At 43.5% G+C, this 14141-nt stretch overlaps 2 protein-coding genes across 2 annotated transcripts in view; one reads left to right on the forward strand and one right to left on the reverse strand.

Moving 5' to 3' along the window:
• sgip1a (SH3GL interacting endocytic adaptor 1a) overlaps positions 1–11566 on the forward strand; it is a 48562-nt gene extending 36996 nt beyond the window's left edge. Inside the window, exons 15-23 of the mRNA XM_080832674.1 lie at positions 236–389; positions 3771–3830; positions 5161–5272; positions 5802–5957; positions 6400–6532; positions 6882–7084; positions 7503–7567; positions 8082–8246; positions 8439–11566. Coding sequence (XP_080688800.1) covers positions 236–389; positions 3771–3830; positions 5161–5272; positions 5802–5957; positions 6400–6532; positions 6882–7084; positions 7503–7567; positions 8082–8246; positions 8439–8458 — 1068 coding nt within the window. The 3' untranslated portion in view covers positions 8459–11566. The remainder of the gene's footprint in view (positions 1–235; positions 390–3770; positions 3831–5160; positions 5273–5801; positions 5958–6399; positions 6533–6881; positions 7085–7502; positions 7568–8081; positions 8247–8438) is intronic.
• A 1001-nt stretch (positions 11567–12567) lies between these two features.
• Positions 12568–13649, reverse strand: insl5a (insulin-like 5a; the record flags this gene model as incomplete). The annotated part of the gene is given in 3 exon segments (XM_080833438.1): positions 12568–12713; positions 13377–13568; positions 13571–13649. Coding segments are annotated over 3 exon segments (417 nt in total).
• Positions 13650–14141: the final 492 nt, after the last annotated feature.

The following is a 14141-nucleotide window of genomic DNA, read 5'->3' on the forward strand; positions in this document are numbered from 1 at the left end:
AAGAATCCCCACATCATCAAAATACCATATCATGTACTGTTGACATTAAAACACATTTTCGGAGTCTTATGCAGTGCATATGATTATAGAGCCCCACATCATTTATGTCCTAGCGGCTCACCTTATTAAGCTTTAACATTGTCTCTGTTGTCCCTCCTCTCTCTCTCTCTCTCTCTCTCTGTCTGTCTGTCTGTCTGTCTGTCTGTCACTCTCTCTCTCTGTCTGTCTTCTCCAGAGTCGCCCCTTCAGCCCCCCTATCCACTCGTCGAGCCCCCCACCCTTGGCCCCTCTGGCACGGGCCGAGAGCACGTCCTCCATCTCCTCCACCAACTCCCTGAGCGCCGCCACCACCCCCACCGTCGGTAAAGAGCTCTCCGTGTCTGTGTCAGGTGTGCATCCATTTCCCATCACTCTCTCTGCTGCTCATTCTGTGCATAGATGATTCACCGTGAGCCTCTCTGCTGATCTGAAATCAGTTACAGTTACCCTTAAGGTGGCAGGGAGCTCTTATGCCAAGCTGCTTAGATGAGTTTGTGAAGTAGAAATGTTTAGAGGTATTATACTGTATGTACTTAGGCGCTCTGAATGGAGTACAAGGAGCAATAGAGTCATCCCTTACTGCTGTTCTGTGTGGCTCTGTAGATGATTTCTGAAAGTGTCCTTTGCAGGCTTTATTTAGACATGGTGAAAGGATATGCTGATCCAAGCGGTATTTGTTGAAAGAGTCTGTCGCCTTGGTCTCCTGTTGTTCCGTCAGTAAAGAATGGTCCACGTGGTGTTCATTTTCCATTCAGCTGTTGCAGGCTAGTGCTAAGATCTTCCGTTGCTACTGTGTGACACACGCTATACTGTTTTAAAGGCAAATGCCATAACACAAGGCGAACTCATTCGTCTTGTATTAACACCAAATGTTTTGTCTTTTATATCATTAATGTTAAAACTGAAGCTGTCCAGTGTCATCCGATAGAGCATTCACAAAGTGTGCTGCTATGACAGGTTCTGGGTGGTGTGTTTTTGTCAGGGTGGCTGTGGGTCCTAGCCCTGAGCTTACAAGGGTGTTGAATGACTATACTGTACATTTGCTGAGAATTTCATGGTCATGATGCATGCCTACAGCAGTATATTCATATACTAAACACCCCTTAAGGTATGTATTGATATGTATGCTGCTTGTTCTGATTGACCCAATGTCTAGTTACTGAGGTTGTTCAACTGTATGTGAGTTAATACTTCAGAATTATTGTATTATTATTATTTCAGGGATTTACATAAAGCATTAGATGTAAATAGTATTGTAAATAGATTGTAAAGAATTTCACTTAGCTGCGTGTTGCCTGAAACCAACACAAACAATGTGGTTTCCATGGGAACCATCCGTTTGATGTCATCTTTCATGAAAAGCTTTCCAGGAAGCTTTGTAGATGTGATCGTATCTGTGTGCTTAGTTTCTCTCTCTGCTGTTTAGTGTGAGTGTGTGAGTGTGTGAGTGTGTGAGTGTGTGAGTGTGTGTGTGTGTGTGTGTGTGTGTGTGTGTGGAGGATAAGAGAGGAGGGGTTGAAGAGGCTGGATTTGGGTTCTGTCTCTGTGGTTTTGTTATTGTGTATTTTTTTCATTTCTCCAGTATTTCTTCATTCATCCCATTCATCCAAGTTCTTGCTGTTTGGAACCTGTTAAACTGTTGTCTGTGTTTCACAGCTGTGTTACTTTGTTGCTTTTGTTTTTCCTTCGTTGGATTTGCAGTGTTGTTACTATGATTTCTGTCTTCTTTTTGTTTCTGTTTTTGTCTTGCGTGTTGTCTGATGTCAGAAGATGACGCTTATGTAGACAAACTGCCCAACTTTGAGAAGCGTGGGGACGTGCTGGCAGGTATGGTATGGTTTTGCCCCGGATGGGTGCCTTTTTTTAAGATCCCGATGGCAGGCCATTTTTTACCCACAGTCCACCCGGCTCCAAAGGCCTTTGTCATCCATGACAGTGTTTTTTTCCCACCACTCTCAGCTCAGAGATAAAGATGGCAGCCATCGCACTGGGTCTGAGAACTCTCGCCCTTCTTCCATTTTGTGTCCTGACTAAGGAGCCAGAGTTCACCGTGAGACTCTAGACGCTGACCCTAGTCATGGTCTCTGCTTCCTCATTCTACTCTCTCAGGCCACCTCAGCCAGATGTCCCTCTGAAGCCTGTCTCGGTCGCATTCACACAGATCAATTGCTCTCTCCTTTTTTTTCTCCCTCTTCAGTGCATACACATGAAAGCTCAGACACATTCAGTAAGTGCACACACACACAGAGGAATATACATGCCACAAAGCAGCCACCATATAATCTCATGGAAAAGGATTATGTCATGAAGGCCATCATAAGAAACCCAGAGAGAATACATCTCCATTCATCCGTTACTGTGCCTTTGTGTGAAAAGACCGTCCTTTTCATCTTTAAGTTGTGTTGTGCTACTGGCTGTTCTGTATCATCACAGCTCCATCCTCCAATGTCCTGGAACCGCATTGTGACCCATGTTCATGTCCAAAAAAACATGCACACATCTGACCCCATGACTTTGTGGGGCTCAGGGTGTGTGTGTGTGTGTGTGTGTGTGTGTGTGTGTGTGTGTGTGTGTGTGCATGACGAGTAGCTGGGGCATCAGCTTGAGAGCTACCTGCCCGCACGCACGCACGCATGCACGCTCGCACACTCGCTTATGTCTGACCTGTCTCATACTGTCCCTGACGTCTGGATGGGGAATTAGTCTAGGAGCTATCAAAGCATTCACGTGAGCCTCCATAGAGGATGAGAAAGAGACCGAAAAAAGAAGGAATACAAAGAGGTAGAGAGCAGGTGTGTTGAGAGCGAGAGAGAGGAGTCGAGAGAATTGGAGTTGAGAATGAACTGGAGACAGACTGCAGACGGGGCCTCTAAAGAGATGGACGGTTCTAGGCAGGGAAAGAGAAAGATGAACGGCAGAAAAAGAGGAGTGGTTTACAATGACGGATAGACACAGAGGAAGAGAGAAAGGAAGAGCCTGAACATAGATGCAGTTTTGCAGCTCTCTTACACCCACTCCCTGGTCACACACACACACACACACGCTTCCTCTTCATGTGCCAGAAACCCATCCATCCACAACACACCCCACCCCACCCCACCCCACTCCATCCATTCTTGTTTTGACTATGTGCCCGTCTCTCCCCTGCATCACTCCTACGCAGCTGCATCAGACCAGCAGATGGAATACAATCCCCAGCTCTTTACCGCCCTCTGTTGCCTCACTGCCTGCAGTCATCTACCTCCTTCAGCCCCCCACCCATCCTTCAGACACGCACAGCACTCAAATGACACAGACACACACACCTCAATAAAACATACTCCAATTACCGCTTCTACCCACAGATAGTTTTTAAATCACATTAATGTCTAATAGTCACCTACAATACCAGCTAAATAAATGCAGCAGACCATAACTAAGAGTGCAGACATGTTTCTATTATATTAGTCTGGAAGATTAGTTTAGAATGAGTCTAGAACATTCCTCAGGGATCAACACTCCTTCTCCACCATGCCCCTCACCTCCAGGCATCTTCACTCATTCTCTCCTCACCTAATGTGCAGTGCCACAGCCCCCCCCCCCCCCCCCCTCGTGCCTCCTCCTCCTCCCTCCATCCTCTCCACTGTGGCGTACGATAGACCTACCGTGTGACTCACGCTACTGTCCTTCTCTCTCCTCGCCCCCCCCCTCCCATTCCCATCCTTCCTTCCCCCTTAATCCCCTCCACACAGAGAATGACCAGCCCTCCCTCGTATGGTTTGACAGAGGCAAGTTTTATTTGACCTTTGAAGGTAAGTCCACGTGGCGCCCCTGAGGATGTACCGTTAGCGTGTGGCCCCCCCCACTCATCTGTCTGCCGGTCACTCCCTCTCCACTCTCGTTTTCTCCTTTCGCTCCTCCCTCTCTGCTCTGCCGCGCTTCTTTCACGTTTAACACCCTGTCCATCTGCGGCTTCATTCATTTCTCTTTTCCCCACCTTCCTCTTGTTCCGTTCTGCCGTCGCGCTCTCATTCGCTCTCATCTCACATGCGGTGGCAGCCTGTCGTCGTTTCTTTTGTGGTCACATTTCTTCACTAATCTTTTTTTGGTGTATTTTGTTTGTGGGTCAGGTCTTTGATCTTTGGGTCTGTTTTTGTTTCTGTGTGTGTATGTGTCTTTCAGCATCTGTTCTCACAGAATCATTTAAGATGAATTGCATGTGTTGATATTTGCATGGTCTTTCTGTCTGTCTGTGACAGTCTGTGTTCTCTCTCTTTCTTTCTTTGGCTTTGGTTTCCCTTCATCTTCATCCGTTTATCCCCTCTAAACATACTTGTTGGCATCTCTGTCTTTGGTACAGCATTTGTTTGCTCATTGTCATTTGCTCATTGGCTCCCTCGAGGCATGTCCATAGACTGCACAGGCTAGAGGAAGACTAGGATAAATGAGCTGATAAATACCTTGGGTTAGAGATGAAGATATGTTCTAGAGATGGACCCCGGCTTACAACTTATACAAAATATATATATAGTTTGTGGCAAACACTGTGTAGAACATTTAAAAAGGTCACATTGAACCTCACACTCAGTGACATGTTTTGATATTTAATATAATATTCCCAAAGTTTCAATCCACTGCAAAGATCCAGACATAAACCAGTCAGCAAGCTTTGTTTGTTGTGGTGCTCTTCTCCTCCTCAGTTTCTTTTGAAGCATTAACACCTACTCACACCTTAGTTTGGTCATCTGCATCCTTGGGCTGACTCAGAGAGACAATGTGCAGGGGAGGGAGGGAAGGAAGATTGAAAATGAGAGAAGGAGGGAGAGAGACGGGGGAATGGTTGTGAAGTGCTCACCGATGTGAAATGTGCTTTGGGATGTTGATCTCGTGAGTAAGTCAATATTTAGGTAGTTCAGGCAAAAGCTAGTGTTGCAGCATACTGATCTTGTTCTTGTTCTAGCTGGATCCCTTTGTATCACTGCTTTTATCTGGCTTCCTCCACAGCCTTCTTTTCCTCTGTAGCGCTAGTTCACTTTCACCATCTTTCTTCTCGTCCTTTGCTGCTTTCAATTCTGTTGACTATAATTGTGTTTTTACTGGGAAACTGATGGGGTTTGTGTGTGTGCGTGTGTGTGTTTTTAGGCTGCTCTCGAGGGCCTAGTCCGCTCACGATGGGAGCCCAGGACACATTGCCGGTGGCCGCTGCGTTCACTGAAACGGTCAACGCTTACTTCAAAGGGGCCGATCCCAGCAAGTAGGTCCATCAAAGTAGCCTTTCTTCTGAGGGCTGTCAGACGCTGTCACCAGCTTTAGCCCCCGCCAAAGTCCAGCTCTGAGGGGGACACAGTGGGCACTGCTGCTGTGACTGAGCCCACGGTGTTCCGGATTCCACAGAAATGACACCTTATCAGTGCTCACAGTCATGGCAACTTTGAGAACGAACATGCTATTGCTATATCACACATATCCTATGGGGATTGATGATGGGGTTTTCATATTAGGTGAGGCCTTGGATATTTTTCTGCCCTGATGTAATTCTTCTGAAACAGGAGTATATGCTAGGCACTGGCCTGTCTCTCATGGATGGATTGGTGGGTGTGTTGATAGGTTGATGGGTAGACAGGCAAAGAGATAAATGATGGGCAAGCAAGAAAGAAAGAAAAAGAAATAGATCAGATCAATAGCTGAAGCACACTTATAGAGACATGCATGTTTGTTGCTCTGCTGTGTCACTGCCTGCTAGCTGGCTAGCTGTGGTGTAACCTATTATGTCTGTCTCCAAGGTGTGTGGTGAAGATTACAGGAGAGATGGTGCTGTCATTCCCGGCAGGGATCACCCGGCACTTTGCCAATAACACTGCACCTGCCGTGCTTACCTTCAGCATAACCAACTACAACCGTCTGGAGCACGTCCTGCCTAACCCCCAGCTGCTGTGCTGGTAAACCCCATTCCTGATCCCACTCTCCTGATCCTCTCTGCAGACACACACATGCAGATTCACACATTCCTGATCCTACTCTCCAACTCATCTAAGCAGACGCACACATGCAGATGTACAAAGCTCATTAAATGTCCCATTTAACCTCACACTTACACCTTATATGTTTTGATATAATATTTACAACATTGTGTTGGCTGCTTCCCAGCAACAGCAAAACACCCCATAATCACCTCAAACCAACATGACAGACACACACACACACACACACACATTTATTTCATGAAAACATCCCTCATTTCAGCATTCTGTTATTGCAATACACAACCATCTCTCTTTTTAGCAATGGACAGGCTTTATGAACAGAGACTCTCTTACTCTAATGGAGTACACCTTTTAAGCTGGTGGACACACCCACATTTAACATATGTTTCATTTTCAGCGACACGGCACAGTCCAATCCCACCTCGAAGGAGTTCTGGGTGAACATGCCAAACCTGATGACGCACCTGAAGAAGGTGTCTGAGCAGAAGCCCCAGGCCACCTACTACAACGTGGACATGCTCAAGTACCAGGTGATGCAACAACCCCCCCTTAGAATTCAGCCATTTGGAGAAGACCTCAGCCAACCTCACTGTGCTGCTCAGCTAATAGTCAGCTAGCAGGAACACACCTCACACCTCTTTTGATTGAGGAGGCTTCTATGTCATGCACACTGGAGCGAGGCCGTGAATTGTAAAGTAAAGTAGTTTAGTGATATTTTCCAATGCTCGTTCAACCTCTTTGGATACACACAATGCGTGTCTGTGGTGGAGGTTTTGGTTTGTTCTTTCCATCTGGAGAGCTGACTAGTGCATTTGTGTGAGAGAAAAACAGAGAGAAACTCATCCGACTAGATAAGTGAACTTTGTGTGTGTGTGTTAGGTGTCAGCGCAAGGCCTCCAGTCGACTCCTTTGAGCTTGGCCACTAGCTGGCGCTGTGAACCCACCAGCACAGACCTCAGAATAGACTACAAATACAACGGAGATGCCATGACCACACCCGCAGCCCTCAACAACGTCCAGTTTCTCATCCCAGTGGACGGAGGCGTCAGCAAACTGCAAGCAGTGCTTCCACCTGCTGCCTGGTAAGGACTCATAAGACCCCTGCATGGATGAAGAGTTGCTTTCACTCCTCCTTCTGAAATTCCCTTGAATACCCTGGACTCCCTTCTGAGGACAAAGTGGCAAGATTATAACCAGATGAATTAAGATTAATAATTCAAGATTAAAGATCATAGATTAATTTTGAAGGATATTTTAGCAGACATAATCTTGCTTTTTAAAAAACATTCTTTGAACTCATTCACAGAAATTATATTCCCCATGATCTCCCCTTGAAGAGCTGAATGTGATCTTTGTGTGGGGTTCTTTTTTGAATGTTTTCTGTAAAAGATCTTAACCCTGGGACTAAATGAGAGTTGAGAAGTGGGGAAGAGGGGTTGTGATACTGCTGGGATAAAAGGAGAACAGATAAATAATTTCTCTTTCATTTGGTTCCCTAAGGAATGCAGAGCAGCAGAGAATTCTGTGGAAGATTCCAGATATTTCTCTGAGGGCTGAAAATGGAGGTAAATTACAAACACCTGCATAACCCAGCATTCACTGATGTACATTTCAGCCATATTAATATATCTGTCCATATGTATTTCAATAGTCATAGAGGATATGATGGGTCTGCTGTACTCAAGGAGGAAAAGGGCCAGTGTTGGTGGGGGAGAAATTAATCTTAAAAAAACATGAACAGGTCTACTGATGTTTACATGCTTATCACTTAAAAGAGTAATCTGTTGAATGTGATGTAATCTTGACACAGTTGGGTGCACTCTATTTACAAAGCTGAACATGTCATCTCCACTCCTACTGTGCTTACCAGTGCCCTCTAGTGTCTAGACAGTATTGCCGTTATTGTTTTCAAGGATGACCACACTGACTTAAATATGAGATGTGGTGGTGTAGTATTTAAGTTTATATGATTTTGGTGTGTGTGTGTGTGTGTGTGTGTGTGTGTGTGCGTGTGCGCGTGTGCGTGCGCGTGCGCACACTTGCCTGTTCACCCACTCCATCCCTCCATCTCTGGTCTAGGTGTGGGCTCCCTGTTGGCCAGGTTCCAGTTGACGGAGGGCCCCAGTAAGCCGGCCCCGCTGGCCCTGCAGTTCACGAGTGAGGGCAGCAATCTGTCAGGCTGCGACATCAAGCTGGTGGGTCCTGGGTACCGCTTCTCGCTCATCAAGAAGAGGTTCGCTGCAGGTACGTGGCAAAGAGCAGGAGAGTTCAAATCATAAAATATCATGTAGATTTAAAGAGCTGTTTGGTATTTTAAACTACATTCTTGAATGCATGGGCTTACGCGGTTGATTCATTAAATTTTTTTTAGTTTCTGTTAAAATTACATGAAATGTCTATTTCCCTCTGCTCACCAATGTGTTTTGTAATTTTCAGGAAAATACTTGGCCGATTAATCAACACTACTGATTTACATGATGGAGAATCACTTCTGTGGACTGAGTATAACTTCAAGAAAACAGGAAAAAAATAACAAGGAAAAGAAAACACACAAGGACAGACAAACAAACCAACTGTAAGAAGATTCCTTTCTATACATACAAAACAGAAAAAAACTGGACAGTTCTACGGTGTTGTATAACTTGCATATAAAATTGTTGGCCGTTTTAGGGTGTACTACTTCTTGTATTTGTAAACTGTATTAATTTCAGAACATCCATATTGCAGCAGTTCAATCCCTTCTGGTTCCCCCTCCTGTGCAGTTGGACTCTGTGTTCTGTCTGATGTGTAGTGTTTCTCCAAGCCTCTTACTGTGGCTGCCTGACCACTCAACCTGCTTCAGCAAGCTGGACATTCAGCCAGTGAGACATTATTCAGTGAGGGCATTCAGTTGTAGACAACTGCAGTTTTCAAGAGTTTTAATTTTGGTTTATCACTGTGACAATAATCCAATGATCTGCCAAAGCAAGGAATCAGATTGGCGGTGTTCCTAGCAGCGGCAATGTCTCCCATAAACAGGATTGCAAAGTTTCCACAAAACACAAAAGTCAGCACTGAATGGAATGGAAGGAATTATGCTGCTAGTAGTGAGCATCTCATAACATACAGTTTGAAATACAATCAGCAACAGGCTGAACAGCCTTTTCTCAGATGTTCTGGACAAATGTGAACAACACATGTTTAAATTGTAACTAATAGATAGATATTTATGTTTAAGAGGCAGATGGTATGCTAGTCTTTGGATTCAGTGAGGAGAGGCGGATTGGATACTGAACGAATGGTATAATGCATTGTTGTGGATCCACATTGGCGTGGAAATTTAATTCAATCAACTAAACTGAGTACTCAGGCAGCTACAGTGATGAATGAAGTCCTGCTTGCAATATTTACAAAGAAAAAAAATCACATTTTCCCATGAAAAGTTTTCTGTGTCATTTTAAATTGATAATGTATATCTTAAAGGGCGTTTGGTGTTTTTGTTGTATTGTTATATAGCCTGCCTGTTGTTCCAAAACAGCAGTCTTAGATTTCAGAGTACATGACAGCATTCTATTTTTATTTATTGACGATTATAATTTGTTGTAAAAAATAAATATGTGAACTGTATATGAATAGACTTTGAATGGTATCAGGATTTAGGGTCCTTTAAAGTTATAAATAACTGATTTTTGTTATCTGTGTAGTTGGGTATACTGTGTACAGTGTAATGCTGAGCTATAATTTTTAACTTTATTTCAGATATAATTTTTTAACTCAAGTGCAACAGAAGATTTGAGCTATATAAATATATATATATAAATAAATAAATATATATGGGAGGGGGTTAAAAAAAACACAAGGAAGAGAAAAAAAATCTGATCTACCTGAACGAGTCATGCTTTTTGAAAGCAGTGTTCCATCCAGTAGAAGTGCTATGTTAGATATGACGAGGATTGTCTGTCTGCTTTTTGACCTGGTGACCCCTTTGACCTTCCACGCTGATGTGTGTGTGTGTGTGTGTGTGACCCTCCCCTTCCCTGTGCATTATATCCATCATCTGGAGCATGAGCCCCTGATCCACACCAACTCCGTGCTTCAACCCATGGCTTTACTTTGAATACAGTAATGGTCTCTGTGAGATGACAAGAGTAAGGTTTGGGAGGAACGGTTAAGATGACCAAATTTGTGTTTTGTTTTGTATTTAATGTTATGTGCATACTCTGGGAAAAGCCTGTGAAAAGGTATTTAAGTTTGAGATTTTTTTTTTTAAATGTCAAAATTACAAAGAGAAAAGGAATATTGTTTCTTGTGAACAAAATATTTCACTGTGCTACTGTTGAATATCCCAGTTGCTCTGCTATTTGATACTGAAAACAAATCTAAGTGACATTGACTTTTTGGATGTGTCCTGCAGACATGATGACAATTTGAAAACCATTGGTGCTTCACAATGCTACATGGCAACATTCATATGCTAAAAGCCAGTTCAAATTAAAAACCAATATTGCTTTGTTATACATTACGTATTCTCCTTTGGGGTTTGGTCTTTACAAAACGAGCTATTCGAACAATTCAAAGCAGACTTAATGGTATGATGTGAACATATGAATGGTGTAATGCGGTTCTGTGTAGCGGATGCTGAAGCTATGTGAATCTCCATAGTCCAAAGTGAAGTGTTGAAGTGTCCCTGATGAGTGGAAGAGGATTGGAGCTTTATGTTGTGATGGAAGTGTGTGTGAGTGTGTGAGTGTGTGAGTGTCTGTGTGTATACGTGTGTGTGTGGTTGGTTGTTTGGTTGTGTGCTGTAACAGACTGCTATAGACTTATCTCCATCTCTTCCCTGCAAACTGCTGTGTTTGTACAAACCATATTAACGATGAACAGAGATGCTAGTTTGCTCTTTCCAAGCCAATAAACGTTCTGAGCTGGACACACATTTGGTGAACTCGTTTTGCTCACACATACACCCTGTCAGTCTGGACATTAGTTCAGTGTCACTCTGTCCTGTCTGTAAGGATTTAGAACCACGTCACTGTTTGTACGTTGACAAAAGGAACTAAATTGACAACCTATTTAGTCTGATTATATATATGTCATGCTCTTTGCCTGGTTTTACAAATGTAAAATTGTCAACGCCATCAGCTATTACAACATATGACCCTCAGAGCAACTGGAATATCCACCTCTGTGTGCAGCAATCAAGAGGGACAACAAAAGTAACCTTTAAAGTTCTCTAAACAATCTGGAGTGCTTTTAAATATTTGCTCGTCACAGTTTGCTCTGTATTTAAAAAGTACAGCTGGTTGGACTGTCAGTGTGGTTGTTGAACAAATGCTAGTATCCATAACACAACCTTTCTGATTCTTCATTTGTTTCTCACCAGGGTACCTGCTACGCATAGCATCCATGTTAGTCACCATATCCATGACAGTGATACTAAATATGCAAATGTGTCATGCAATGCATTTGAATGTCCCATTTTCTTTTTTCGTTTGTTTTCTTTTATAAAAGAAAATGCAAAATGACCCCTACTAATTCCTGTTCAAGATGTTATGTGAATTTTCTTGGTAATAAAGTAAGGAATAAAAAATGATTACCATAGTGCAATTATTTTCTGTTGAATGTGAATGTGTTCATGGAATGATGTGTCCGGTGTTTGGCTTTTCATTTGTGCGAGAACAATTAAGTTATGTGATATACTTTATTCCTTAGTTAACTATTCTATATTGCTACAGAATACATCATAACTACAGTATCTAAAAACCCCATCATACAATTCAACTCAAATCATCTGGAAAATGGAAATAATCTTAATCAACCGCATAGTCGTGCACTGTCTAAAACAATCATTTTGCCTAATTTGTATGAAAACATGCTAGATGGTTGTTTTCCTGTCATTGTTAGTTTCAATTAACCTTTTAATCTTCATTAGATATCTATGTTCAATTTGTTGTCTTCAAGTTGTGCTGATGCTGGCTGTTTCCCCTCCTTGAGGTGGTATGAATAGATTCTGATGATTTACTGTCTGATACTGTCTGATAAGACTTCATCAATAACTCAATCAACCATATTTTGCCATTATCTTTATTACACAAAGCTTGCAAACTATACAGTGCAATAAGAACACCAGAATGGGATCCCATTCTTCACGTTAACCCTTTGATTCACATAGACATGGGGGTCTGGACTAGATTCACAAAGGCCTGTGGGTATGTTGGCTACCTCCTGAATCAAAGCTAATTCTCTGTTTGATGTGAGTGGAGCTGGTGTAGAGCATGGTGTCACCCAAACAGGCCATCCTGTTATTCCTCTCTCAGCTTGTTGAGACTGTAGATGTACAACAATCAATTACACAGAGCATACCAATCATTATTCAAGTCTGATATTAGCACACCTGTTTTGTAATTGCCCCGTACCTATTTATCACTAAATCAAATCATAGTTTTTCTTGAGAAAACTGTTAACGTGTTGAACTGATGGTGCTTGATCAGAACATGGAGCTGCATTAGAGTGAATGAGAGAGAGCAGTTATCTGTGGTGGGAGTGATGTAGGTGGAGACGCCACGTTGTGCTGGTTGGCCGTTCCTCAGCAGAGGTAGGTGAGGTCGCTCTTGCGACAGCCCATCTGGCAGCACATCTGTGTGAGCCTGTTGTTCAGGTCTCGTCTGCTCAGGTCTGACACCAGGGTCTCAGTCTGGCCCTCCGCGCTGCTCGGCTCTCCTCCAGACATGCCTGCACACACAGCGCACTGCGTCACTTTGAGACTTGACAAAGCCTCCAGACATCACAAATCTCAGCAGCTCTCAGATATCAACAGCCTCCCCAACTTCAAATGTATGTTACAGGGAGTATCATGGGGGATTACTACAGCAAACCAAAACTCAAAGTCAAAGCAGCTGTGTTGATTCAAACATAAATGTGCAACGATGACTGGTGCTCTGGTCAAATTTCAGCTTGAATTCAGTGGGTATAACCATCCTTATCTGTATCAGACTAAGCTACAACCCGCTGCCAATAAGTCACTTAATATGACCTCTCATTAAGGTCATATCTGAACCCATGACACAAGTCAGTTATAGGCCTACTCCAGTGTTTCCCAAACGTTTTACTTTCCATGTTGAAAGGATATCCCATAGATAGACTGTATACAGACTTTATACTCTGTGCATCAGCTGTATAGACTCTATATACAAAAATAAATGTGCTGTATAGACTCTTTACACAGTCATTAGGGCAGTTATATGAGATTAAAACAAATAGGTTGTTTTTCACAGAGAAACTATGCAATAGTCTGTAAAGTGGTTCAGTAAAGTCCATATGTCAACAGAATATACAATACACTACAATGAGATGCAAATATAGCTGCTATTGCAAAGAAAGAGATGTATAACTCACCCTCCAGATCTCGTTGGTTTAGCAGTCTCCTCCACCGGGACCCCCCGCAGGTGTAGACGACGGCCCGGATGAACTCACGGCCACACAGCTTTACAACCTTCATCTCGCCACGCACCTCTGTGAGGGTGCAGAGGGCACACAGCAGCAGCAGGGCCACAACAGGCAGACTCAGTGCCCGCATGATGCCAATACTCTAGCCTTTCTGTCCTTTACTTGTGAGACTGGGATGTAGTGGCGTTGGGCTCTGCATTGGTGCTCCTCATGGTCTCTCATATATACTCTGGGGGATCTTCGTCCACTCCTCCATTGCACACTCCCACCCCTGCTCCTATGGCTTAAGCAGGTCGTCAGGTTTATGTTTCCGCTCATCTCTTTACAATGCCATTTGGGAAGGGAGGAGAGTGATTCTCATCAAGTCATCAGTGTTTTTATGACCGTAATGTAGAATTCAATTACATCCTTGTTGTGATGGTGGAGCAGCCCTAACATCTCTGCTTAAATATGATGATAGCCATGACCTTCTCTAATGTACGGCTAATCGACTCACAGAGGCAGGAGGATAGCCCCACGGCCAGCCAGGCCTCCTGTCTCTTATCTGTGCCTCCATCAGTTCAGTAAATTGTGCGTCTACTCAGAAAGCTGCACTGGATTCCCATGTTTCGGGTGAATGTGGGCATTCACGGTAATTTGACCCAGGGCCATGTTGCATTCAGTCACATTTACTCGCATTGGACAAGTGGTTATGGCTGGTCCCACATGCTCATA

The sequence above is a fragment of the Sprattus sprattus genome (genome assembly GCF_963457725.1).
Source record: "Sprattus sprattus genome assembly, chromosome: 2".
Taxonomy (NCBI): Eukaryota; Metazoa; Chordata; class Actinopteri; order Clupeiformes; family Clupeidae; genus Sprattus; species Sprattus sprattus.